Raw genomic sequence first — 27414 nt, 5'->3', positions numbered from 1 at the left:
TGTTACACTCTTATGTTACTGTGCCAGCCACATGCTTGTATTTGTCCCATACCCCTTTAAACCTTTCTTATCCATGTGCCTGTCTGAATGTCTTTAAAAATTGTCATTGTATACACCTCTCCCAGCTTGTTCCATATACCCACAACCGTCTGTGTCGAAACCCTTGCCCCTCATTCCCTCCTTTAAACCTTTTCCTAACCCTACATCAATGCACTTTAATTTTAGGCTCTCTTACCCTGGGAAAAAGACTGTGACCACCCACCTTATTGACGCCCCTCATGATTTTGTCTATGAGGTCATCCCTTAGTTCCCCATAATAAATACCCCACAGGAGCAGAATTAGGCCATTCAGCCCATCGAGTCTGCTCCACCATTCCATCATGGCTGACCCCAGATCCCACTCAACCCCATACATCTGCCTTCTCGCCATATCCTCTGATGCCCTGACCAATCAGGAAACTATCATCCTCCACTTTAAATATATCCACTGTTACGTACCGGTGAGTATCTTGTGCCTGTCACATGACCATGATGTAATTGAGGCTATGCTGGGCATGATGTAATGGTCTTGTGATGGTGGAGTGATGTAATTTTCCGGCCAGTGAGAGGTCATGTGATAGTTTTTTTCAACAGGGTATAAAATGGGAACCCCTCCCTGTGACACAGGGGCAGTTTGTGGTTGAATTCACCAGTGACTCCGTTCTGCTGCGTATTCGATGTTATGACGCAGTTTTGTTTTAAAGTGGAGCTTTACTTTCTGCCTTAAGTCTCAAAGGTTATTGCCGGTAGCTTTGCTACAATACTGCCAGTTCAGTTCAGTCGGAGAGTGAAGATTTATTGAAGTTCGGGAAGCTGAAGGATTGTTGATGTCGGCGGTAAAACAGGTTCGACCTTCATTTAATCTTCATACAAGGAGTTAGTAACTTGTGTCCAAGGTAATTCCTGCTTCACCAGAAGAGCAGAAAGAGTTGGTTAACTCCTGCTTCACCAGAAGAGCAGAAAGAGTTGGATGCAGAGTTTCACCAAGGAACGATCAGTGCCTTTAAGCTGTTTTATTTCCTTCAATCGTAAATCCCTCGGCAGAGCATACTTCGGCTGGGATCAGCAGTTATGTCGCGAAAAAGGATTTTATTACTTCAAGGAAAGTCTCTCCTAACTGATTGTAAATCATTTTGGACTTTTTTGCAATACTACTTTAAAGAACTGTGTTCGCATTTCTCGCTTTAAGAACTGTTTGAGCTGCTGTATAGCAGTCGACTTCCAGTTAAGTTAGTCGTTTGTTTACTTTTGGGTTCTTTTAGCAGTGTTTAATAAATGTTTTATTTTTTTATAAAAAACCTGTCTCAATTATATATTCATTGTTGCTGAATCGTAATACCATGGACTTGGCCTTCACTGCAGTCTGAGGCAGAACATCCCACAGATTCACCACTCTCTCGCTAAAAAAAATCCTCCTTACCTCTGTTCTAAATTTTGAGGTTGTACCCTCTCATTCTGGATACCCCCACCATAGGAAACACCCTCTCCACTCCACCCTATCTAGTCCTTTCAACATTTGGTCAATTTCAGTGCGATTCCCCCGCATTCTTCTAAACTCTAGTGAGTACAGGCCCAAAGCTGCCAAACCCTCTTCATATGTTAACCCCTTCATTCCCGGAATCATCCTCGTGAACCCCCTCTGGACTCTCTCCGATGACAACACATCTTTTCTGAGATAAGGGGCCCAAAACTGTTGACAAAACTCCAAGTGTGGTCTGATTAGTGTCTTATAAAGGCTCAGCATTATCTCCTTGCTTTTATATTCAATTCCCTTGAAATAAATGCCAACATCACATTTGCCTTCTTTACCACAGACTCAACCTGAAAATTAACCTTCTGGGAGTCTTGCAGGAGGACTCCTGTCCCTCTGCACCTCTGATGTTTGAACTTCCTCCCTATTTAGATAATAGTCCGCACTATTGTTCCTTTTACCAAAATGCATTATCATATCATATATTTCCTAACACTGTATTCCATCTGCCACTTTTTTGCCCATTCTTTTAGTGGAATGTGCTGCCGATAGTTGTGATGAAAGCGGATACAATAGAGCCTCTTACATGGAGCTTCAAAAAATGCAGTAGGGAAATTCTAGGCAGTTTCTAAAGTAGGTTACATGGTCGTCACAACATTGTGGGCTGAAGGGCCTGTAACATACTGTAAATTTCTATGCTCTATGTCTAAGTCCTGCTGCAATCACTTTGCTTCCTCAGCACTACCTACCCCTCCACCAATCTTCGTATCATCTGCAAACTTTGCCACAAAGCCATCAATTCCATTATCCAAATCATTGACAAACAATGTGAAAAGTAGCGGTCCCAATACTGACCCCTGAGGAACACCAGTAGTCACTGGCAGCCAGCCAGAAAAGATCCCCTTTATTCCCAGTCAATGTCTCCTGCCTGTCAGTCATTCTGCTATCCATGCCAGTACCTTTCCTGTAACACCATGGGATTTTATCTTGTCTGGCAGCCTCATGTGTGAGGCTTATCAAATGTCTTCTGAAAATCCAAGTAAATGACATCCACTGCCTCTCCTTTGTCCACCCTGCTTGTTACTTCCTCAAAGAACTCTTAACAGGTTTGTCAGGCAAGATTTCCCTTTACAGAAACCGTGCTGACTTTGACATATTTTATCATTAGTCTCCAAGTACCTCGAAATCTCATCCTTAATAATAGACTAATAGACTCCAACACTTTCCCAACCACTGAGGTTAGGCTAACTGGCCTATAATTTCCTCTCTTTTGCCTTCCTCCCTTCCTAAAGAGTAGAATGACGTTTGCAATCTTCCAGTCCTTCAGGACCATGTTAGAATCAAGTGTTTCTTGAAAGATCATGGCCAATACATACGTTATCTCTTCAGCAACCTCTCTCAGGACTCTGGGATGTGGTCCACCTGGTCCAGGTGACTCATCCACCTTAAAATCTTAGAGTTTGCCTGGCACTTTTTCCTTTGTACTAGCGATGGCACTCACTCCTGCTCCCTGACACTCATGGTCCACTGGTACATTGCTAGTATCTTCCACAGTGAAGACTGATGCAAAGTACCTATTAAGTTCATCTGCCATTTCTTTGTCCCCTATTACTACCTCACCAGCATCGTTTTCCAATGGTCCAATATCAACTCTCACTTCCCTTTTACTCTTTATATAACTGAAAAACCTTTGTTATCCTGCTTTACATTATTGGCTAGTCTGCCCTCATATTTCATCTTTTTCCTTCTTATATTTTTTTAGATGCCTTTCTTGGATTTTAAAAGCTTCCCAATCATCCAACATCCCACTAATTTTTGCTACATTATATGTCCTTCCTTTGGCTTTTATGCAGTCCTTAACTTCCCTTGTCAGCCTTGGTTGCCTACCTTTGCCATTTGAGAACAACTTCTTCTGTAGGACATATCTATACTGTGCCTTGTGAACTATTCCCAGAAACTTCAGCCACGTCCGTTCTACCATCACCTCTGCCAGTATCCTCCTCCAATCCACCTGGGCAAGCTCCTCTCTCATTCCCTTTATTCCATCACAATACTGATACATGTGACTTATACTTCTCCCTCTCAAATTGCAGTATGAATTCAATCATATTATGATCACTGCTTCCTAAGGGCTCCTTTACATTAAGCTCCCTTACAAGATCTGGGTTATTACACAGCACTCAATCTAAAGCAGCCTTTCCCCAAGTAGGCTCAAGCACAAGCTGCTCTAAAAAGCAATCTCATTGACCTTCATCAAATTCCCTCTCTTGCGATCTGACACCAACCTGAATTAGCAAATCTCTTTGCATATTTAAGTCCCCCATTACAATTGTGATATTACCCTTATTACAAGCCCTTTCCAGCTCCCTTTGCAATCTCAGCCCCACATATTGGCTACTATTTGGAGGCCTTTATATGATTCTCATAATGAATTTTTTACCCTCGCAGTTTCTTCTTTTTCAATCTTTTTATTAAGTTTCAAATTAATAAACATAGCAATAATGGTAATGATACATAGAAATCAGGATTACATTAATAACAGTTAACAAACACAGATTCCAAGTAACAAATGGAGTTTGGCCTCCCAATCTCTTAGTAACTAACAATGAAAAAGATATTTTATAAAGAGGAAAAAAACACCCTAAACTAAAAAAAAATTTCTGGCTATTAATGTAACAAATGCAATTAGACGACAAGCTGATGAGGATAAATGGCTGGAGTCTATCACTGGTAGTCCAAAAATTGCAGTATAGGATGAGGTTGTAAATCAACCCACAGAACTACTGAAAGAATATCAAAAATATCTTTCCAATAATCTCCTAATAGAGGGAAAGACCAGAACATATGTGTCAAGGAAGCTACTTCATAATTACATCTATCACAAACAGGATTTATATGGCAGTAAAAGCGAGCTAACTTATCCTTGGACATATGAGCCCTATGAACCACCTTAAATTGTATCAAAGCGTGTCTGGCACACATTGAAGAAGTATTAGCTAGTTGAAGAATTTTCTCCCATTTCTCTGTAGATAAAGATATTTGAAGTTCTCTTTCCCTCTCATTCTTAATTTTATTAGATGTACTTAAATGTATTTTCATAATCAGATCATAAATAATTGCTATTAAACTCTTCTGATAGGGGTTTAAACCTAAATTTTTTTCTGTAACTTCGATTTGATGCGATATCTGAAAGGTAGGTAAAGTAGCATTTAGATAGTTTCTAATCTGTAAATATCTGAAAAAGTGTGATCTAGGCAAATTATATTTATTAGACAGCTGTTCAAAAGACATATAACAATCATCCATGAATAAATCACGAAAACATGTTATTCCCTTTGTTTTCCATAAAAGAAAAGCTTGATCAATTCTAGATGGTTGAAAGTTCTTATCTGCAATTTGAGAAGGATCAGGGCAGCTCGGAGGTGTCAGTGTTGCAGTTGAACAGGGGAAACTATGGAGCCATGAGGGAGGAGCTGGTCAAAGTTGACTGGACGGATAGCCTAGCAGAAAAGACAGTGGAACAGCAATGACAGGTATTCTTGGGAATAATGCACAAGGTGCAAAATCAGTTCATCCCCCGGAGAAGGAAAGATTCAAAGGGGGGAAAGGGGCCACAGTGGTTGACAAAGGAAGTCAGAGATTGCATAGCATTAAAAAAAAAGGAAGTATGACAGAGCTAAGGTGAATGGGAGGACAGATGATTGGGAAATTTTTAAGGAACAACAGAACTTAAATAAAAAGGCAATATGTGGAGAAAAAATGAGGAAACACGCAAGCTAGCCAGGAATATAAAGGAGGATAGCAAAAGCTTTTTTAGGTATGTGAAAAGAAAGAAGATAGTTAAGAACAATGTTGGGCCCTTGAAGAATGAATTGGGTGAAATTGTTATGGGAAACAGAGAAATGGCAGAAGAATTTAATAAGTACTTTAGATCTGTCTTCACTAAGGAAGACAGAAGCAATCTCCCAGATGTATGGATGGGCCAAGGACATAGGGTAATAGAGGAAATGAAACAGATTGACATTAGGAAGGAAACAGTGATGAGTAGACTGATGGGACTGAAGGCTGACAAATCCCCAGCTCCAGATGGTCTGCATCCTAGGGTACTAAAGGAGGTGGCCCTGGAAATTGCGGATGCATTGGTAATCATTTTCCAATGTTCCTTAGATTCAGGATCAGTTCCTGAGGATTGGTTAATGTTATCCCACTTTTTAAGAAAGGAGGGAGGGAGAAAACAGAGAACTATCGACCTGTCAGCCTGACATCGGTGGTCGGGAAGATGCTAGAGTCCATTATTAAAGATGAAATAGTGGCATACCTAGATAGCAGTGATAGGATTGGGCCGAGCCAGCATGGATTTACCAAGGGTAAATCATGCTTGACTAATCTGTTGGAGTTTTTCGAGGATGTAACCAGGAAGTTAGACGAGGGAGATCCAGTGGATGTAGTGTACCTCGATTTTCAGAAGGCATTTGATAAGGTCCCACATAGGAGATTGGTGGATAAAATCAAAGCTCATGGCATTGGGGGGAAGACATTGACATGGATAGAAAACTGGTTGGCAGATAGAAAGCAAAGGGTAGCGGTGAATGGGTGTTTTTCGGAATGGCAGGTGGTGACTAGTGGGGTGCCACAGGGCTCGGTATTGGGACCACAGCTGTTATCGATTTACGTCAATGATTTAGATGAAGGCATTGAGAATAACATCAGCAAATTTGCTGATGATACTAAGCTGGGTGGCAGTGTGACGTGATGAGGATGTTAGGAGAATTCAGGGTGACTTGGATAGGCTGGGTGAGTGGGCAGATACTTGGCAGATGACGTTTAATGTGAGTAAGTGTGAGGTTATCGACTTTGGGAGTAAGAACAGGAAGGCAGATTATTATCTGAACGGTGTAGAGTTAGGTAAGGGAGAAATGCAAAGAGATCTCGGAGTCCTTGTTCATCAGTCACTGAAGGTGAATGAGCAAGTGCAGCAGGCAGTGAAGAAGGCTAATGGAATGTTGGCCTTTATTACAAAGGGAATTGAGTACAAGAGCAAGGAAATCCTCTTGCATTTGTACAGAGCTCTGGTGGGACCACACCTGGAGTATTGTGTACAGTTTTGTTCTCCAGGGTTAATGAAGGACATCCTGGCTGTAGAGGAAGTGCAGCGTAGATTCACGAGGTTAATTCCTGGGATGTCTGGACTGTCTTACGCAGAGAGGTTAGAGAGACTGGGCTTGTACACGCTGAAATTAAGGAGATTGAGAGAGGATCTGATTGAAACATCTAAGATTATTAAGGGATTGGACAAGATAGAGGCAGGAAATATGTTCCAGATACTGGGAGAGTCCAGTACCAGAGGGCATGGTTTGAGAATAAAGGGGTAGGTCATTTAGGACAGAGTTAAGGAAAAACTTCTTCCCCAGATAGTTGTGGGGGTCTGGAATGCACTGCCTCGGAAGGTAGTGGAGGCCAATTCTCTGGATGCTTTCAAGAAGGAGTTAGATAGGTATCTTATTGATAGGGGAATCAAGGGATATGGGGACAAGGCAGGAACCGGGTATTGATAGTAGATGATCAACCATGAACTCAAAATGGCTGTGCAGGCTCAAAGGGCCGAATGGTCTACTTCTGCACCTATTGTCTATTGAAAGAAAAAATTAGATGTAATAGAACCTGACAGGATAAATTTATTCAATCCAAAAAATTTACAAAATTGAAACCATATTCGTAATGTATGTTTGATTATTGGATTTATCATTTGCTTATTCAATTTAGAAAGTGCAAAGGGAAGCGCAGCTCCTAAAACAGAAGCCAGTGAAAATCCCTGTACAGATTCCCGCTCGAGGTTCATCTATCGTGGACATTGAGTTTCATCCAACTCTTGTGTCCAAAATGTTAAATATCAAATATTAATTGCCCAATAATAAAATCTAAGATTCGGCAAAGCCAAACTGCCTTCCTCTTTTGATTTCTGTAAATATTTCTTACTTATTTCTATTAATTCTATTCTGCCATATATATGAAGAAATCTTAGAATCAATAATATCAAAAAAAGATTTAGGGATAAAAAATGATACCGCCTGAAATAGATACAGAAATTTAGGTAAAATAATCATCTTAATAGCAGTAATTCTACCAATCAAAGATAAGGACAATGGGGATCATTTAGTAAACAGTTGTTTAACATGATCAGTTAGGGTAAAAGATTAACTTTAAATAGATCCTTATGCTTCTCAGTAATTTTAACACCCAAATAACTAAAATAATCAGTAACCAATCTAAATGATGATTGTCTATAAATTGGAACTTGCATATTTAATGGGAAAAGCACACTCTTCTTAAGATTCAATTTATAACCAGAAAAACTACTAAACTGAGCAAGTAGTGTTATTACTGCAGGAATGGATTTCTCTGGGTTAGAGATATATAGTAACAGGTTATCTGCATATAGTGATACTTAATGCGTCCCATTACCATGAATAATGCCAAATATATTAGGTGAATCACGAATAGCAGTTACCAAGGGCGCCAGGGCAATGTCAAGTAGCAAAGAGCTAAAAGGACAGCCCTGTTTAGTATCTCGAAAAAGGAGATCTCTGATTATTGGTAAATATAGCAGCCAAAGGTGTATGATATATCAATTGAATCCAAGATATAAACTTTGAGCTAAAGTTAAATTTCTCGAGTATATTAAATATTCCCATTCAAGTCCGTCAAATGCCTTCTCAGCGTCAAACGAAATAACACATTTCCGTTGCAGTTTCTTAACTCCACCCACAAAGATTCAACATTCTCTGACCCCATGGCACCGCTTTCTAAAGATATAATTCCATCTCTTATGAGATCTCTCAGAGCCACACCACTGCCTGTCCTTTCGATACAAAGTATATCCTTTGATATTAAGCTCCCAACTATGGCTTCTTTCAGCCATAACTCAGTGATGCCCGCATTAATCCAACCAATCTCTCATTGCACCATGAGTTTGTCCACATTATTCCGAATACTACATGCATTTAAATACAGCACCTTCAGGGCTGCATTCTCCACCCTTTTGAATTTTGCTTCTGGGTACAATTTAACTTAACTCTGCATTTCTACCCAATCATTGGTTTGCTCTTCCTTAAATTCATGTCACACCCATCATCTACTTGTAAACCTGCTGGCTCATCCTCAGCTCTATCATACTGTTCCCATCCCCCTGCTATTCTAGTTTGAACCACTCCCACAGCTCTAAACCACTCCCATGGCCCACAAGAATATTTGTTTCCTTTGGATTCAAGTGCAACCTGTTCCTTTTGTACAGGTCACTCCTGCCCCAAAAGAGGTCCCAACTATCCGCAAATCTGAATCCCTGTCCCCTGCTCCAATTCTTTAGCCACACATTTATCTGCCACCTCATTCTATTCCTATACTCACTGGCAGCAATATACACTTGAGGTCTCGCTTCTCAACTTCCTTCCTGACTCCCTGTATTCTGTTTTCAGGACTTCCTCCCTTTTCTTTACCTATGTCACTGGTACCAATATGTACCATGACTTCTGGCCGCTCACACTCCCTTTTCAGGATATGTGTATGTGTCCAGAAACATTGTAGACCCTGGCACCTGGGAGGCAAACTACAACCTGTGTATCCTTTTTGCATCCACAGAATCACCTATCTGTCCCCCTAACTATAGAATCCCCTATCACTGCTACCATCTTCTTCAGTTCCCTACCCTTCTGAGCCAGTGCCAGAGGCACGGCCTCTGTTGCTTCTCCTGGGGAGGTCATTCTCTCTCCCCAGTGGTATTGAAAATGGAGTCCTTAATGTTGAGGTGGATGGCCAGAGATAGCTCTCCACAATCTGACGTTCCCCCTTCCCTCTCCAGACAGTCACCCTGTCTCCTGTAGCCTTGGGGTGACTACCTCCCTGTAGCTCCTGTCTGTCACTGCTTCACTTTCCCTAACAAGCCGAAGGTCATCGAGCTGCAGCTCCAGTTCCCTAACACAGTCTCTCAGGAGTTGCATGTCAATGTACCTGGTGCAGATGTAGCCATCGGGGAGGCCAAGAGACTCCTGGAAATCTCACATCTGACACCCATGTCGCTCAGAAGTATTTAATGTCATGCTGTTGATAATGGACAGGTTAGAGATGGGAAACTATTTCAATCCATCAGTACTGGGCTCAATATTTAAGAAAGGATGTGCTAGCATTTCAGAGTCCAGAGGATATTTACAAGAATGATCCCAGCAATGAATGGGTTACATTAATAGGAGCGGTTGATGGCTCTGGGCCTGTACTCACTGGAATCAAATGATGAGGGAGATCTCATTGAAACCTGCTGAATATTGAAAGGCCTAGATAGAGCAGATGTTGAGAGGATGTTTCCAATAATGAGAGAGTCTTGGACCAGAGGACACAACCTCAGAATACAAGGATGTCCTTTTAGAACATAGCGATGAGGGAGAATTTCTTTAGTGAGAAGATGGTGTATCTATGGAATTCATTGCCACAATCTATATGGAGGCCAAATCATTAGGTATATTTAAAGCAGAGTTTGAGAGCTTTTTATTGGTAAGGGCGTCAATGGTTATGGGAAAAGGCAGATGAATGGGGTTGAAAAGGAAAACACATCAGCCATGATGGTATGGCGGATAACTCAGTGGGCTGAACGGCCTAATTCTGCTCCTATTTCATAATTAATAACAGCTTCCATCTCATAGAGGTAGCTTCCATGCTGATCAGTAAGGTATGCTAATGGTTCTGGTCATGAAATGTGTTAATAATTTGTTTCAGCCAACATGTGTGACTTCAACAGTGTTTGAACCTGCCCTAACTTCATGCTGGGTCACTTGCACCCAGATTATGGACTTGTCTGCCACCTAGCAGTCACTTTGTTTATTGCAAACACAGATCCCAAACAGGACACTGAAGAACATGAGCAAACACGAGGTAATCTGCAGATGCTGGAAATTCAAGCAACACACACAAAATGCTGGTGGAACACAGAAAGCCAGGCAGCATCTATAGGGAGAAGCGCTGTCGATGTTTCGGGCTGAGACCCTTCATCAGGACTAACTGAAAGGAAAGATACTAAGAGATTTGAAAGTAGTGGGGGAAGGGGGAAATGGGAAATGATAGGAGAAGACCGGAGGGGGTGGGATGAAGCTAAGAGCTGGAAAGGTGATTGGCGAAAGTGATACAGAGCTGGAGAAGGGAAAGGATCATGGGACGGGAGGCCTCAGGAGAAAGAAAGGGAGGGGGGGGGAGCACCAGAGGGAGATGGAGAACAGGCAGGGTGATGGGCACAGAGAGAGAAAAAAAAACAAACAACTAAATATGTCAGGGATGGGGTAAGAAGGGGAGGAGGGGCATTAATGGAAGTTAGAGAAGTCAATGTTCATGCCATCAGGTTGGAGGCTACCCAGCTGGTATATAAGGTGTTGTTCCTCCAACCTGAGTTTGGATTCATTTTGACAATAGAGGAGGCCATGGATAGACATATCAGAATGGGACTGGGACGTGTGTGGTATACTGTGTCCGGTGCTCCCGGTGTGGCCTTTTATATATTGGTGAGACCCGACGCAGACTGGGAGACTGTTTCGCTGAACACCTACACTCTGTCCGCCAGAGAAAGCAGGATCTCCCAGTGGCCATGCATTTTAATTCCACGTCCCATTCCCATTCTGATATGTCTATCCATGGCCTCCTCTACTGTCAAAATGAATCCAAACTCAGGTTGGAGGAACAACATCTTATATACCAGCTGGGTAGCCTCCAACCTGATGGCATGAACATTGACTTCTCTAACTTCCGTTCATGCCCCTCCTCCCCTTCTTACCCCATCCCTGACATATTTAGTTGTTTGCCTGTTCTCCATCTCCCTCTGGTGCTCCCCCCCCCCCTTTCTTTCTCCCGAGGCCTCCCGTCCCATGATCCTTTCCCTTCTCCAGCTCTGTATCACTTTCGCCAATCACCTTTCCAGCTCTTAGCTTCATCCCACCCCCTCCGGTCTTCTCCTATCATTTCGCATTTCCCCCTCCCCCCACTACTTTCAAATCTCTTACTATCTTTCCTTTCAGTTAGTCCTGATGAAGGGTCTCGACTGAAGAATATGACTTTCCTCCACAACATGCTTCTGTCACAAAACAACATGAGAGGCCATTTTGTCTGTACTTGCCAGTGATTGCAGTGTTACAGGCCACAAAACAGCCACTGGAGGGACCCCGTGCGTCTGGTGCCTTTGGTTGAAGTGGGGGGATGGGTTGGAGTCAAAACCCCGCATCAGAAATGAGGGTAGAGAGAGGAGAGGGCGGGTGTTGGGGTAGGAGCTAGTAGGTGATTGGTGGATTGAGGACAGGGTGAAGATTGATGGGCAGAAGAGGAGTCAGAGGTAAGTAGGCAAAGAAAGGGGCAAATGGAGTGAAGCAACACAAAATGTAAGGGAACTCCGCAGGTCATGCAGCATCTATGTAGGGAACTTTCCCTCACCAGGCCTGACACAGGGTCTCAGCCTGAAATGCCATCAGTTTATTCCCCTCCATACATGCTGAGTTCCTCCAGCATTTTGTGCATGTTGCTCTGGTTTACAGCATCTGCAGAAACTCTTGTTTATGAGTTGCCTCACAAATCTCCATTATATTTTCTCCTTCCCACGTTAAAGCTATGCACGCTAATATTTCCACCCATCCCAGCAGCGGAGACAAGCCGGAAGCAGGAGCGGTAAAGAATCTGCTGAAGGATCATGCAGACTGTGGCAGTAAAGGGATTGTTGGTGCTTTCATAAAGCAGTGCATTAGTTTATCATTGTCACATCAAATTCTCAATCCTTTTAGTGTTTCAACCTGAAACCTCTACAGAAAGATTAGCTTTATTTGTCACACGTGTATTGAAACACATGATGCAATGTGTCATATGCATCAAATCAAATCAGTAAGAATTGTGCTGGGGGAGCCTGACAAGTGTCGCCACACTTCCTGCGCCAACCTGAAAACCTCAGCAGAAACACTAAGTAAAGATTAGCTCTATTTGTCACATGTACACGGCTTTGTTTACAAATTAAACCAGCAAGGGGTTTGCTGGGTTTCTAGCTCCAAGATGTCAGTAACCCTAACTAGTAAATCTTTGAACCGTGGGAGGAAACTGGAGCTCCCACAGGAAACTCACGCAGCTGAAGAGAGAACTTACAAACTCCTCACAAACAACGGCAGGATTCAAACCCCTTGCTGGCACTGTACAGTGATACGCTGACGCTACCACATCCCCCCATCCACATAGATGCTGCTTGACTGGCTGATCTTCTCCAGCACAGACATTTTGTCACTTCCTCCCTGCACTGACTGTTTTAAAGACCAGGGACAAAGATAGGAGAAAGATACAGTTTGATGCAAAGAGGAATTTCTTTTATACCAGTTACCTGGAACTCTGTCTGGAAATAATCATTCAGGGATTTCCAAAGGGAACTGATCAGGTATTTTATTTGGTCCTTCCAACCCAATGAGCCTGCACCACCCAGATACACCTGTGTGACTGATAAACAAATACCTTTTGGATGTGGGAGGATACCGGAGCACCCGGACAAAGCACAGAAACAACTCACAGGCAGTAGTGGGAATTGAACCCGGTCATTAGTGCTGAGGATGACAGAGAAAGAGCACAATGGGGCTGAATAGTTTGTTCCACAACTTGGGCATGGAGTGAGTTCATGACCTCTTTCTGTGCACTGAACATCTTACGAAAGGGCAGGAGGTCATTACACACTGAGAACTCGTGCTCTCGATGTTACTCACTGTGATTATTTTGATTTTCTTTTTGTATTTGTACAATTTGTGGTCTTTTGCACATTGGTTGTTTTTCCATCTTTATGTGCAGTTTTACATTGATTCTACTGTATTTCTTTGTTCTACAGTGAATGCCTACAAGAAAATAAATCTTTGGGTCGTATAGAGTGATATATACCTACTTTGATAATAAATTTTCTTTGAAATCTTAGAATCTTTGATTAGAGCTTACAGGGACAGTGACCAAAGATGACGTTTTACTCTGTGACCCTCTGTGATTGTTCTCAGCTCAGCCAGTTTACCAGAAGGTGACTCATAACACTGGCCAATTGCTCATCTATGAAACGGGTTAAGTTAAACATACTCTGGCCAAAGCTGAACTGAATGAAATCTTCCACCATGCCTTGTATGGATAAGTTGCCTTGCAAACCGTGAGCATTATGAAGCAAATCCATCCACAGCACTTATCAATAGTTTCTGAGGGAGTCCAGTTTATGTCACACAGATCAGTGACCTTTAACCTTTGCTGTCCACTACTTCCGGTCCACAAATTTGAGGTGTATGGGTTTGCTAGGAGACAGTAGGCCACGGGTCTTGGCTAGGACAGTGCCTGTGTTGGGAGCCACTTGGATCTCAAACGTTTGCAGGAGCTGAAAAGATAAAGTTTGAATAGATACAGATTAACAGTAACAAAATGCATTTACGTCATGCCTTTATTAGTCATAAAGTACTAGAGTATAGAAAAAGGCCTATGCCAAGCTGTTACTCTGCCTGCACCTGGACATAGCCTCCATTCTCCTTCCCTCAACATACCTATCCAAACTTCTCTTAAATGCTGAAATTGAACCTGCATCCACTACCAACTCCTTTCACACTCCTCACCACCCTCTGAGTGAAGAAGATTCCTCATGTTCCCCTTAAATATTTCATCTTTCACTCTTAACTCATGACCTCTAGTTTCCAGTTTCACTCAACCTCCTGGCAATTGAAAAACCTCATTGGAAAAAGCCAGATTGACTAAGACCTATCTATACCCCTCTCAATTTTGGATACCTCAAATTTCTTTCGCCAGAGGGTGGTGAATCTGTGGAATTCATTGCCATAGACAGCTGTGGAGGCCAAGTCAGTGGGCATATTTAAAGCAGAGGTTGATATGGTCTTGATGTGTCAGGGTGTCAAAGGTTACGGGGAGAAGTCAGGAGAATGGGGCTGAGAGGGATCATAGATCAGCCATGATAGAATGGCATAGCAGATGATGGGCTGAATGGTCTGATTATGCTCCTCTGTCTTATGGTCTAAATATTTTTTACTTTTCACCCCCTTACCTATGATCTCACCTCGCCCAACCTCAGTGCAAAAAGCCTGTTTGTATTTGCCCTGTCTATACACATAATTTTGTGTAATTATATAATTATATAATTTTGTGCATCTCCACTATATCTCCCTTTTTCTCTTAGGAAGTGAGTAAATTTCGAACTGACTCAACCCTTCCACATGATGTTAAAATATTAAGGTGAAAACATTCTACAGTGCATCAGAAAAGCCATGAGTGACACTAAGCCATGGGTTTCCGAGGCAGGTCTTTGAACAAAGAGAGTACGGACTGGGAAGTTAGGCTTGGGAAAGGAATTCCCAAAGCTTAGACCCAGATAGCCAGTGTCATGGGAAACGCAGGGGAGTAAAGACCAGAGGGCAAAGTTGGAGAAGTGCAGTGATCTTAGTACTTGGGGTTCAGAGACTGAACACAAAGCTGGGCACATTCTTGAGGACAGAGAATGGTGGTGGAGGGGTGTTATTCTGGCTGGAGGTGGGGTTCTGCTGCGACACCTGTTGTGAATGACGTTTGGACAGAAATGTAGATGTGCAGATGGCATGAAAATCTGCAGAGGTGTGGATTATAGAACTAGAAGTATAGAATATGGGTAGTACTGCAGTGAAGCGGATAGAGTAACACTATTACGGTGTCAGCGACCCGGGTTCAATTCTCACCGCTGCCCGTAAAGAGTTTGTACGATCTCCCTGTGTCTGCACAGGTTTCCTCACTCGTCCCAGATAGTCAATTAATTAGCCACATCGGTGTAACCAGGCAGTGTGAGCCTGTTACCATGTTGTATCTCTAAATACATCGAACATCGAAACACCTCAGGCCCTTCAGCCCACAATACTGTGTTGACCTTTTAACCTAAACTTTCCCTCCCACACAGCCTCCACTTTTCTTTCATCCATGTGCCTATCTAAGAGTTTCTTAAATGTCCCTAACATATCTTCCTCTGCCACCACCCCTGGGAGTGCTCCACACACTCACCACTCTCTGATATCACTCCCACTTACACTTTCCTCCAATCACCTTAAAACTATACCCCCTGACATTTGCCATGTCTGTGCTGGGGAGTTTCTGGCTCTCCACTTGGTCTCGGCCTTGTATCATCTTGTACACCTTTATCACATCACCTTCCACCTTTCCCTCAAGCTTAAACTATCCTCATAAGAAATGCTCCCTAACCAGGGCAGCATCCTGGTAAACCTCCTCTAATGGCTGAGCATGTGGCCTGGTAGCACAGCAGTTAGTGTAATGCTTTACCAGAGTTCAATTCTCACCACTATTTGTAAGAGGTTTGTATTCTTCATTGACCATGTGGGTTTCCTCCGAAGATGTAAAGTGAACTGTGGGCTTGCTGTATTGGGGACACTTACGGATTGCATCCGGCATCCTCGTACAATGACGGTCCTTGATGCAAATGGCACATTCCACTGTATGTTTCAGGATTCGATGTATATGTGATAAATAAAGCTCAGTGTACAGATCATGGTGGAGGAATGGCAGATGAGTATAAGATGGGCAAGTGTGAGACGCTGTACGTGAGGAAGTCAAAGCTGCGAGAAACGTATTCAGTAAATGCCAGGGCAGTGATGTACAGAGGGAAACTGGAAAACATTTGCTTCTACATTGTACAGATGTACCATGGTGAATATTCTGACTGGCTGCATTACCATCTGGCATTGGGGTGGGGACTACTGCACAGGATCAAAATAAACTGCAGAGAGTTGTAAACCTAGTCAGCTCCATCATGGGTACTGGCCTCTGTAGTATTCAAGGAGCAATGCCTCAGAAAGGCAGCTTCCATTATTAAGGACCCCCACTACCCAGGACATGCCCTCTTCTTATTGTTACCGGCAGGAAGGAGGTACAGGAGCCTGAAGGCACACATTCAGTAGTTCAGGAACAGCCTCTTCCCCTCTCCCATCAGATTTCTGAATGGACATTGAACCCACGAACACCACCTCACTATTTTTTTATTATTTCTGTATTTGCACTACTTATTTTAACTTTTAATATACATATATACTTACTACAACTCAGTTCTTTGCTGTATTTCTCATGTATCGATTGTACTGCTGCCACAAAGTTAAATTTCACGACATATGCCGGAGATATTAAACCTGATTCTGATCTGGGGATGCAAGTCCATTGCTCTTTGAAAGTGGTGCACAGAAGTCAATATTGGCCAGGGCATTAATGATAAAGCTGGGCTGGTATGTAGCAGCTGTACAAAGTGTTCGATCCCCAGGCCAATGTCACACCATCCTTCAGGATACTGACATCTTTAACCTCTTGCTTCGGCAGTCTGAAGTACATACTTGCCTAAAGTAGACTTCAATCATACCAGTTCCCAAGATGAAAATGTTAACTTGCCTCAATGACTATTGTCCAAGGGCAATTACAGTAACTGTGATGAAGAGCTTTGAGAGGCCCACTCGCTCACCTCACACTGAAGAGATTCTATGAACTCACTTTCAAGGATCCTACAACTCATGGTCTCAGTATTATTTATTATCATTATTAGTTTTTTTTAATTGCAGTTTGTCTTTTTTTGCACATTGTCAGTTTTTGTGTGTGTAGCTTCTCATTGATTCTATTGTATTTCTATGTTCTACTGTGAATGCCTGCAAGAAATGAATCTCGAGGTAGCACATGGTGACACTTCTGCACTTTGATAATAACTTTAGCTGAGCTGCATTTCAGGAACTGTCTTGTGAAGACACAGGAGAGTGTGCAAGAGAGGCTGAACAGGATGTTCCTCGGTTAGACAGTGTTAGCTCTCAGGAAAGCTTAATTTGTCACATGTACATCAAACCAGAGAGTGAAATCTGTCCTTTGCATCAACCACCAACATAGCCCAAGTAATGCTTCCAGTCAATGTAGCGTGAACACAACTCACCATCTTCCGGTAAGATGGCAATGTGTTTGGTCACAGCAGTCCCTCTGGGTTCAACAAAAGGTGCAAATATTTGTCTTCAATGTTTTGTTGTGCAATCACAAGACCTTGCTGGACATTGGTAATATAAAATCCGCAAGTCAGGTTCACTGGTGAGACCAACGGTGGAAAAGTAGCGTGGCCTTTACTTATTGCAGGGATCAAACCTTCAGGCCTTCAGCTTGTTCCAGCCACCCAGGGAGGTGGCCTGCCTGTTACACACCATTTCAGACTGTTACAGTCACCCAGGGAGGTGGCCTGCCTGTTACACACCATTACAGACTATTACAGTCACCCAGGGAGGTGGCCTGCCTGTTACACACCATTTCAGACTGTTACAGTCACCCAGGGAGGTGGCCTGCCTGTTACACACCATTACAGACTGTTACAGTCACCCAGAGAGGTAGTGTGGGAGAGTTCAGAGGCACAGCAGGAGTGCTAGAATCTGTGCTGGGTTGGGGCCTGGCTTGCTCCATCAGTGTCAGTCTCCGGTGTTCACCCCATGCAAGATAAGCTGGATTACCTGTGGCTGACCAAGAGCATGACAAGCTGATTCACCTTTATCTGCTGGTATGGAACTGCTGTGCTTGTTCTTGCAGAAATGAAGATCCAGGACATCCTAAGCACCATCGATCATCAGGGACGTGCAAATAATTTTTATGACTATATATGCTGTATGAACGGCACTTTGCATGTCGGCCCCAGAGGAACATGGTTCTGTTTAGTTTTATACACATGTATGGTTGAATGACAACTGACTTTGAAAGCCACATGGTCATAGGGAGGAAGTAAAGACAGAGGCAGCAGGATTGAACTTCAAACACAGGTGTTTAAAGTGTTACACTAACTATCGTGCTACTGTACAGCCCCAATGGGCACCCAGACACTGACACATCAAAGGATAAAATGGATCAGCTAGACTGTTTCCCTCTTGACATCACAGCTCAGTATGACAAATGTCCCGCCCTGGTCATTTCCCCCACCCACCAGGCAGGAGATACCAGACCATGACAGTAGGAACCCACAAGGACAGTTTCTCTGCTATCGAATGGACCTCTCAAACACTGAAAGATAAACTCTTTAACCTGATCTTCCACTCTGTCTCGAGGTGCCCCTCGCCCACGATGTTGTGCCAACTCTTATAATCTACCTTCAGGTCAATCCATCCTCAGGGACAGCCCGACACAGAACGGAGAACATGTACAGAACAGTACAGGCCCTTAGGCTCACAATGATGTGCTCTCCTTTTAAGTATTCCAAGATCAATCTAATCTTTCCAACCCACATAGCCCTGCATTTTTCTATCAACTATCATCACATTTAATGGTAAAGCAGGCTCAAAGGACCAAATCACGTTCTCCTCTTACTGTGTAGTAATACACGACTGACAAATATGACATATTTGCAATAGAATACATAAAGTACCAAAATTTTAATGTTCAGTCTATGATAAATGGTTTACATTTCCTTTTTCTCAGAGGACATAAAACAGTGCTGTACAGTCCAGGCCCTTCAGCCCACGATGTTGTGCTGCCTTTTAACTTACTCTAAGTTCAGTCTAACCTATCCTTCCCACACAGCCCTCCATTTTCTATCACCATGTGCCTATCTAAAAGTCTCTTAAATGTACCTTATGGTGCCTCTCTCACCACTCCTGGCAGTGCGTTTCACATACCTGCCACCCCTGGCAGTGCGTTTCACATACCTGCCACCCCTGGCAGTGCGTTTCACATACCTGCCACTCCTGGCAGTGCGTTTCACATACCTGCCACTCCTGGCAGTGCGTTTCACATACCTGCCACTCCTGGCAGTGCGTTTCACATACCTGCCACTCCTGGCAGTGCGTTTCACATACCTGCCACTCCTGGCAGTGCGTTTCACATACCTGCCACCCCTGGCAGCGCGTTTCACATACCTGCCACCCCTGGCAGCGCGTTTCACATACCTGCCACTCCTGGCAGTGCGTTTCACATACCTGCCACTCCTGGCAGTGCGTTTCACGTACCCACCACTCCTGTCAATGTGTTTCGTGTACCCACCACTCCTGGCAACGCGTTTCATGTACCCACCACTCCTGTCGATGTGTTTCGTGTACCCACCACTCCTGTCGATGCGTTTCGTGTACCCACCACTCCTGTCAATGTGTTTCGTGTACCCACCACTCCTGGCAAAGCATTTCGTGTGCCCACCACTCCTGGCAAAGCATTTCGTGTACCCACCACTCCTGGCAAAGCATTTCGCATACCCACCACTCCTATCGATGCGTTTCGTGTACCCACCACTCCTGGCAAAGCATTTCGTGTGCCCACCACTCCTGTCAATGTGTTTCGTGTACCCACCACTCCTGGCAATGTGTTTCATGTACCCACCACTCCTGTCAATGTGTTTCATGTACCCACCACTCCTGTCAATGTGTTTCGTGTACCCACCACTCCTGTCGATGCGTTTCGTGTACCCACCACTCCTGTCAATGTGTTTCGTGTACCCACCACTCCTGTCGATGCGTTTCGTGTACCCACCACTCCTGTCAATGTGTTTCGTGTACCCACCACTCCTGTCAATGTGTTTCGTGTGCCCACCACTCCTGGCAAAGCATTTCGTGTACCCACCACTCCTGTCGATGTGTTTCGTGTACCCACCACTCCTGTCGATGTGTTTCGTGTACCCACCACTCCTGTCAATGTGTTTCGTGTGCCCACCACTCCTGGCAAAGCATTTCGTGTACCCACCACTCCTGTCGATGTGTTTCATGTACCCACCACTCCTGTCGATGCGTTTTGTGTACCCACCACTCCTGTCGATGTGTTTCGTGTACCCACCACTCCTGTCAATGTGTTTCGTGTACCCACCACTCCTGTCAATGTGTTTCACGTACCCACCACTCCTGTCAATGTGTTTCGTGTACCCACCACTCCTGTCAATGTGTTTCGTGTACCCACCACTCCTGTCAATGTGTTTCGTGTGCCCACCACTCCTGGCAAAGCATTTCGTGTACCCACCACTCCTGTCAATGTGTTTCATGTACCCACCACTCCTGTCGATGCGTTTCGTGTACCCACCACTCCTGTCAATGTGTTTCATGTACCCACCACTCCTGGCAATGTGTTTCGTGTACCCACCACTCCTGTCGATGTGTTTTGTGTACCCACCACTCCTGTCAATGTGTTTCATGTACCCACCACTCCTGTCGATGTGTTTCGTGTACCCACCACTCCTGTCGATGTGTTTCGTGTACCCACCACTCCTGTCAATGTGTTTCATGTACCCACCACTCCTGTCGATGTGTTTCATGTACCCACCACTCCTGTCAATGTGTTTCGTGTACCCACCACTCCTGTCAATGTGTTTCATGTACCCACCACTCCTGTTGATGTGTTTCGTGTACCCACCACTCCTGGCAAAGCATTTCGTGTACCCACCACTCCTGTCGATGTGTTTCGTGTACCCACCACTCCTGTCAATGTGTTTCGTGTACCCACCGCTCCTGTCAATGTGTTTCGTGTACCCACCACTCCTGGCAATGTGTTTCGTGTACCCACCACTCCTGTCGATGTGTTTCGTGTACCCACCACTCCTGGCAATGTGTTTCGTGTACCCACCACTCCTGGCAATGTGTTTCATGTACCCACCACTCCTGGCAATGTGTTTCGTGTACCCACCACTCCTGTCAATGTGTTTCGTGTACCCACCACTCCTGTCGATGCGTTTCGTGTACCCACCACTCCTGTCGATGCGTTTTGTGTACCCACCACTCCTGTCGATGCGTTTCGTGTACCCACCACTCCTGTCGATGTGTTTCGTGTACCCACCACTCCTGTCGATGCGTTTTGTGTACCCACCACTCCTGTCGATGTGTTTCGTGTACCCACCACTCCTGTCGATGTGTTTCATGTACCCACCACTCCTGTCGATGTGTTTCGTGTACCCACCACTCCTGTCGATGCGTTTTGTGTACCCACCACTCCTGGCAATGTGTTTCGTGTACCCACCACTCCTGTCGATGTGTTTCGTGTACCCACCACTCCTGTCAATGCGTTTCGTGTACCCACCACTCCTGGCAATGCGTTTCGTGTACCCACCACTCCTGGCAATGTGTTTCGTGTACCCACCACTCCTGTCGATGCGTTTTGTGTACCCACCACTCCTGTCGATGTGTTTCATGTACCCACCACTCCTGTCGATGCGTTTTGTGTACCCACCACTCCTGTCAATGTGTTTTGTGTACCCACCACTCCTGTCAATGTGTTTCATGTACCCACCACTCCTGTCGATGCGTTTTGTGTACCCACCACTCCTGTCAATGTGTTTCATGTACCCACCACTCCTGTCGATGTGTTTCGTGTACCCACCACTCCTGTCAATGTGTTTCATGTACCCACCACTCCTGTCGATGTGTTTCGTGTACCCACCACTCCTGGCAATGTGTTTTGTGTACCCACCACTCCTGTCGATGTGTTTTGTGTACCCACCACTCCTGGCAGCGCTCTTCGTGTGCCCACCACTCTGTCAAAGTCACCTCTCATCGTCCTTCATTTCAAAGAGAGAAGCCCGAGTTCACTCAACCCTTTCTCACAAGACCTGCTCTCTAATCCAGGCAGCATCAGTTTACTTTGTACCACCTCAAAGTACATGTGCATGGGATCCTTGTACCATTCTCAGACATAAGCTTTTCACTGCATCTTGGTACACGTGGCAAAAACAACCAACAATGCTGGTATGGGAAGCAAGTGATCGGGAAAACCTGCCAATGACACAGAGACAGCCCACATCCGTGATCAGGGAGACCTGCCTGTGTGAGTGCAAGCTGGATTTGCAGCTCTGCGATCCTGCGTCCCACACAGCTCCTCACCCCATAACCGAATGGGATGGCTGCAAAGTTATCCACCCGGTCTGTGTTGGCCTTCCGCAGCCAACGGTGGGGCAGGAACTCTCCCGGACTCTTGAAAACCTCTCCATCGTGTGATGTGGAATAGTGGCAGAGAGCAAGCTGGGTCTGTGGGTGCACAGAGAGGGGTGGGGGGGTGGAATGAGGTCAAGATTCAAGATTTAAATTTATCACAGGTACATCAGATATACACTGAAATGCATCATTTGCGTTAACACAACTGAAAGTGTGCTGTGGGCGTCCTGCAAATGTTGCCAACGTAGCATACCCACAATGCTCGACAGAGCAATGCAGAACAAGTCCCTTACCCCCCCCCCCCCCACCCCATCCCCACCCCATCCCTACACACAGAGAGTCCACAGACCCCAGGACAGGTCTCCACATTCTCGCTGTCAGGCTTTGACTTCCTCAGTCCATGAATAGTCTCAGATTCCTTTCCTATCATGCCCTTGTCAGATTCATTTTATTTATCACACGCACATTCAGTGAAATGAGTCCTCTGACCAACACATCTAGGGATGCACTGTAAGTGTCACCACACATTTCGGCACCAACATAGCATGCCCAAATACTCGGTAGAGCAATATAGAAAGAGCAAACAACAGAAAAAAACATCCTGCTCTCCATTGCCACACCACCCCTCCCTGTCAGCAGAAGGAATAACTGGTTTTGTTTGGAAAAGTAAATGATCATCTCACTCCGCTTGGGATGAAATATCCTCCAACAACCATGTCCTCTTGGGTGATTCGACCATTTCCAGGAAGAACAGGAAACATCCTGTTTGGGAGATCAAGAAGGAATTCTGTGTTTGAGTCAATTGGGTTTACCATTTTAGATTCCAAGCTAGTCAAAGGTTGGCTTAAACTAGGGTGAGATATCTGTACGGCAACTAGATTCTAGGTAAGTTGGTAAGTTGGTTTGCGATTGTTATATGTACCAACATAGAGTGAAAAGCTTCTATTTTACATGCAGCTTATACCAATCATTCCATTACAACAGTGCATTTCAGGGCATTGGGAAAACTATGCAATGAAGACCAGAAGACCACAAGACATCGGAACAGAATTAGGCCATTTGGCTCATTGACTCTTCTCCGCAATTCCATCTCAGCTGATTTATTATCCCTCTCAACCCTATTCTCCTGCCTTCTCCCTGTAACCTTTAACATACTGACTAATTAGGAACCTATCAACCAATGAAGGCTCATAGTTAAAGAAAAAGATGCGGATGCGGATCAGACAGATGGTAAGATGCAAGGCCATAATAAGGTATGTTGTGAGGTGAAGAATACATCTTATTGTACTAGAAATCATTTAATAGTCTTATAAGGGTACAGTACAAACTGTCCTTCAGCCTGGTAGTAGGAAATTAAAGGCTTTTTTATCTCCTACCTAATTGGAGGGAAAGAAGAGAGAATATCCAGGGTGGATGGAGTCTTCAATAAAGTTGGCTGCTTTCTGAGGCAGTAGGAAGTATAGACAGAGTCCATGGAGTGAAATTGCTTTCCATGACGTGCTGAGCTGTGTCCCTAACTCTCTAGTTTCAGACCAAACCACGATGCATTTGGATAGGATTGGTAAGGGTCAAAGGAGACATGACAAATTCTTTAGCCTCCTGAGGATATAAAAGCACTGGTGAACTTTCTTGGTCATGGTTAAACCTGGACAGGTTATTGGTGATGTAAGCTCCTAGGACACAGCTGTGTAAAGAATTGCAGACACGGCTCCATGGAGAATCGTAGACATGGTTCCATAGAAAATCGTAGAAATGGATCCATAGAGAATTGTAGACATGGTTCTGTAGAGAATTGTAGACACAGTTCCGTAGAGAATTGTAGACATTGTTCCACAGGGAATTGTAGACACGGTTCCGTAGAGAATCGTAGACAATGCTCCACAGAGAATTGTAGACATGGTTCTGTAGAGAATTGCAGACACAGCTCCGTAGAGAATCGTAGAGACAGTTCCATCCAGAATTGTAGACACCATTCCACAGAGAATTGCAGACATTGTTCCACAGAGAATTGTAGATACAGTTCCATAGAGGATAGTAGACATGGTTCCATAGAGGATCGTAAACACAGTTCCATTGAGAATTGCAGATGCTGTTCCATCAAGGATTGTAGATACGGTTCCATAGAGATCGTAGATATGGTTCCACAGAGAATTGTAGACATGGTTCCGTCGAGAATGTAGACACCGTTCTGTCGAGAAACGTAGACAGAGTTCCATTGAGAACTGTAGACATTGCTCCACAGAGAATTGTACATGTGGTTCTGCAGGGAATTGTAGACATGGCTCCATCGAGAATTGTAGACACCGTTCCGTTGAGAATCGTAGACACAGTTCCGTTGAGAACTGTAGACATTGTTCCACAGGGAATTGTAGACATGGTTCCATCGAGAATTGTAGACACGGTTCTGTAGAGATCGTAGACATTGTTCCACAGAGAATTATAGACACAGTTCTGTAGAGATCGTAGACATTGTTCCACAGAGAATAGTAGACACGGTTCCGTAGAGAACCGTAGACATTGTTCCACAGAGAATTGTACACAGTTCTGTAGAGATCATAGACATTGTTCCACAGAGAATTGTACACAGTTCTGTAGAGATCATAGACATTGTTCCACAGAGAATTGTAGACACGGTACTGAAGAGGATTGTACACATGGCTCTGCAGAGAACTGTAGACATGGTTCCGTAGAGAATTGTAGACACAGTTCCACAGAGAATTGTACATGTGGTTCTGCAGGGAATTGTAGACATGGTTCCATCGAGAATTGTAGACACCGTTCTGTCGAGAAACGTAGACACAGTTCTGTTGAGAACTGTAGACACTGTTCCACAGAGAATTGTACATGTGGTTCTGCAGGGAATTGTAGACATGGTTCCATCGAGAATTGTAGACACGGTTCCATACAGGATCGTAGACATGGTTCTGTCAAGAATTGTAGACTCTGTTCTATAGAGAATTGTAGACACGGTTCTGTTTGAGAATTGAAGACACCGTTCCGTAGAGAATTGTAGACATTGTTCCACAGAGAATTGTATAAATGGTTCAGTAGAGAATCGTAGACACGGTTCCGTCAAAAATCGTATATACGGATCCATTGAAAATCGTAGACACGATTCAGTCGAGAATTGTACATGTGGTTCTGCAGAGAATCGTAGACGTTGTTTGACGGAGAATTGTTTAAATGGTTCCATAGAGAAACGTAGACACAGTTCCGTTGAGAACTGTAGACATTGTTCCAGAGAGAATTGTAGACACAGTTTGTAGAGATCGTAGACATGGTTCCACAGAGAATTATAGACACGGTTCCATCGAGAATTGTAGACATTGTTCCATCAAGAATTGTAGACACGGTTCCACAGAGAATTGTAGATACGGTTCCACAGAGAATTGTAGATACGGTTCCATAGAGGATAGTCAACACGGTTCCATAGAGGATCGTAAACACAGTTCCGTAGAGAATTGTCGACATGGTTCCATTGAGAATTGTAGACATTGTTCCATCAAGAATTGTAGACATTGTTCCACAGAGAATTGTAGACATGGTTCCATAGAGAATTGTAGACATTGTTCCACAGAGAATTGTAGACATTGTTCCACAGAGAATTGTACATGTGGTTCTGCAGGGAATTGTAGACATGGTTCCATCAAGAATTGTAGACACCGTTCCGTTGAGAATCGTAGACACCGTTCCGTTGAGAACTGTAGACATTGTTCCACAGGGAATTGTAGACACGGTACTGAAGAGGATTGTACACATGGTTCTGCAGAGAACTGTAGACATGGTTCAGTAGAGAATCGTAGACACCGTTCCGTAGAGAACTGTAGACATTGTTCCACAGATAATTGTAGACACGGTTCCATACAGGATTGTAGACATGATTCTGTTGAGAATTGTAGACACAGTTCTGTCAAGAATTGTAGACTCTGTTCCATAGAGAATTGTAGACACGGTTCCGTAGTGAATTGTAGACATGGTTCTGTTTGAGAATTGTAGACACCGTTCCGTAGAGAACTGTAGACATTGTTCCACAGAGAATTGTATAAATGGTTCTGTAGAGAATCGTAGACACGATTCAGTCGAGAATTGTACATGTGGTTCTGCAGAGAATCGTAGACATTGTTCCACGGAGAATTGTAGACATGGTTCCGTAGAGAAACGTAGACACAGATCCGTTGAGAACTGTAGACATTGTTCCACAGAGAGTTGTAGACACGGTTCCGTAGAGAATTGTAGACATTGTCTCACAGAAAATTGTACATGTGGTTCTGCAGGGAATTGTAGACATGGTTCCATCGAGAATTGTAGACACCGTTCTGTTGAGAATCGTAGACACAGTTCCGTTGAGAACTGTAGACATTGTTCCACAGGGAATTGTAGACATGGTTCCATTGAGAATTGTAGACACCGTTCCGTCGAGAAACGTAGACACAGTTCCGTTGAGAACTGTAGACATTGTTCCACAGAGAATTGTACATGTGGTTCTGCAGGGAATTGTAGACATGGTTCCATCGAGATTTGTAGACACGGTTCCATAGAGAATTGTAGACATGGTTCTGTAGAGATCGTAGACATTGTTCCACAGAGAATTGTAGACACAGTTCTGTAGAGATCGAAGACATTGTTCCACAGAGTATAGTCAACACGGTTCCATAGAGGATCGGAAACACAGTTCCGTAGAGAATTGTTGACACGGTTCCGTTGAGAATTGTAGACATGGTTCCACAGGGAATTGTAGACATGGTTCCGTCGAGAATTGTAGACGTTGTTCCACAGAGAATTGTAGACATGGTTCCGTAGAGGATAGTAGGCACGGTTCCATAGAGAAATGCAGACACTGTTCTGTTGAGAATGGTAGACATTTTTCCAGAGAGAATGGTAGACATGGTTCCGTAGAGGATAGTAGTCATGGTTCCATAGAGAATTGTAGACACGGTTCCATAGCGAATCATAGACAATGTTCCACAGAGAATTGTAGCAACAGTTCCGCAGAGGATTGTA

At 44.0% G+C, this 27414-nt stretch overlaps 1 protein-coding gene across 12 annotated transcripts in view; it reads right to left on the bottom strand.

Annotated features, from left to right (window-relative positions):
• Positions 1–11568: 11568 nt before the first annotated feature.
• The window catches only part of LOC132392985 (cytochrome P450 27C1), a 99742-nt gene continuing 83896 nt past the window's right edge, over positions 11569–27414 (bottom strand). For 11 of the 12 annotated variants that reach the window (XM_059967636.1, XM_059967635.1, XM_059967638.1 and 8 more), the window contains 3 exons: positions 23097–23175; positions 22303–22506; positions 11569–13907 (listed from right to left, as the gene is read on the bottom strand). In XM_059967636.1, the coding sequence (XP_059823619.1) occupies positions 13791–13907; positions 22303–22506; positions 23097–23175 (400 nt within the window). In that variant the 3' untranslated portion in view covers positions 11569–13790. The remainder of the gene's footprint in view (positions 13908–22302; positions 22507–23096; positions 23176–27414) is intronic. The other variant, XR_009511704.1, reaches the window with a different exon arrangement.

This window comes from Hypanus sabinus, chromosome 4, assembly GCF_030144855.1.
Source record: "Hypanus sabinus isolate sHypSab1 chromosome 4, sHypSab1.hap1, whole genome shotgun sequence".
In the NCBI taxonomy this organism is placed as follows: domain Eukaryota; kingdom Metazoa; phylum Chordata; class Chondrichthyes; order Myliobatiformes; family Dasyatidae; genus Hypanus; species Hypanus sabinus.
The sequence above is the reverse complement of the archived record's forward strand: the minus strand, read 5'-3'. Positions and strand labels throughout refer to the sequence as shown.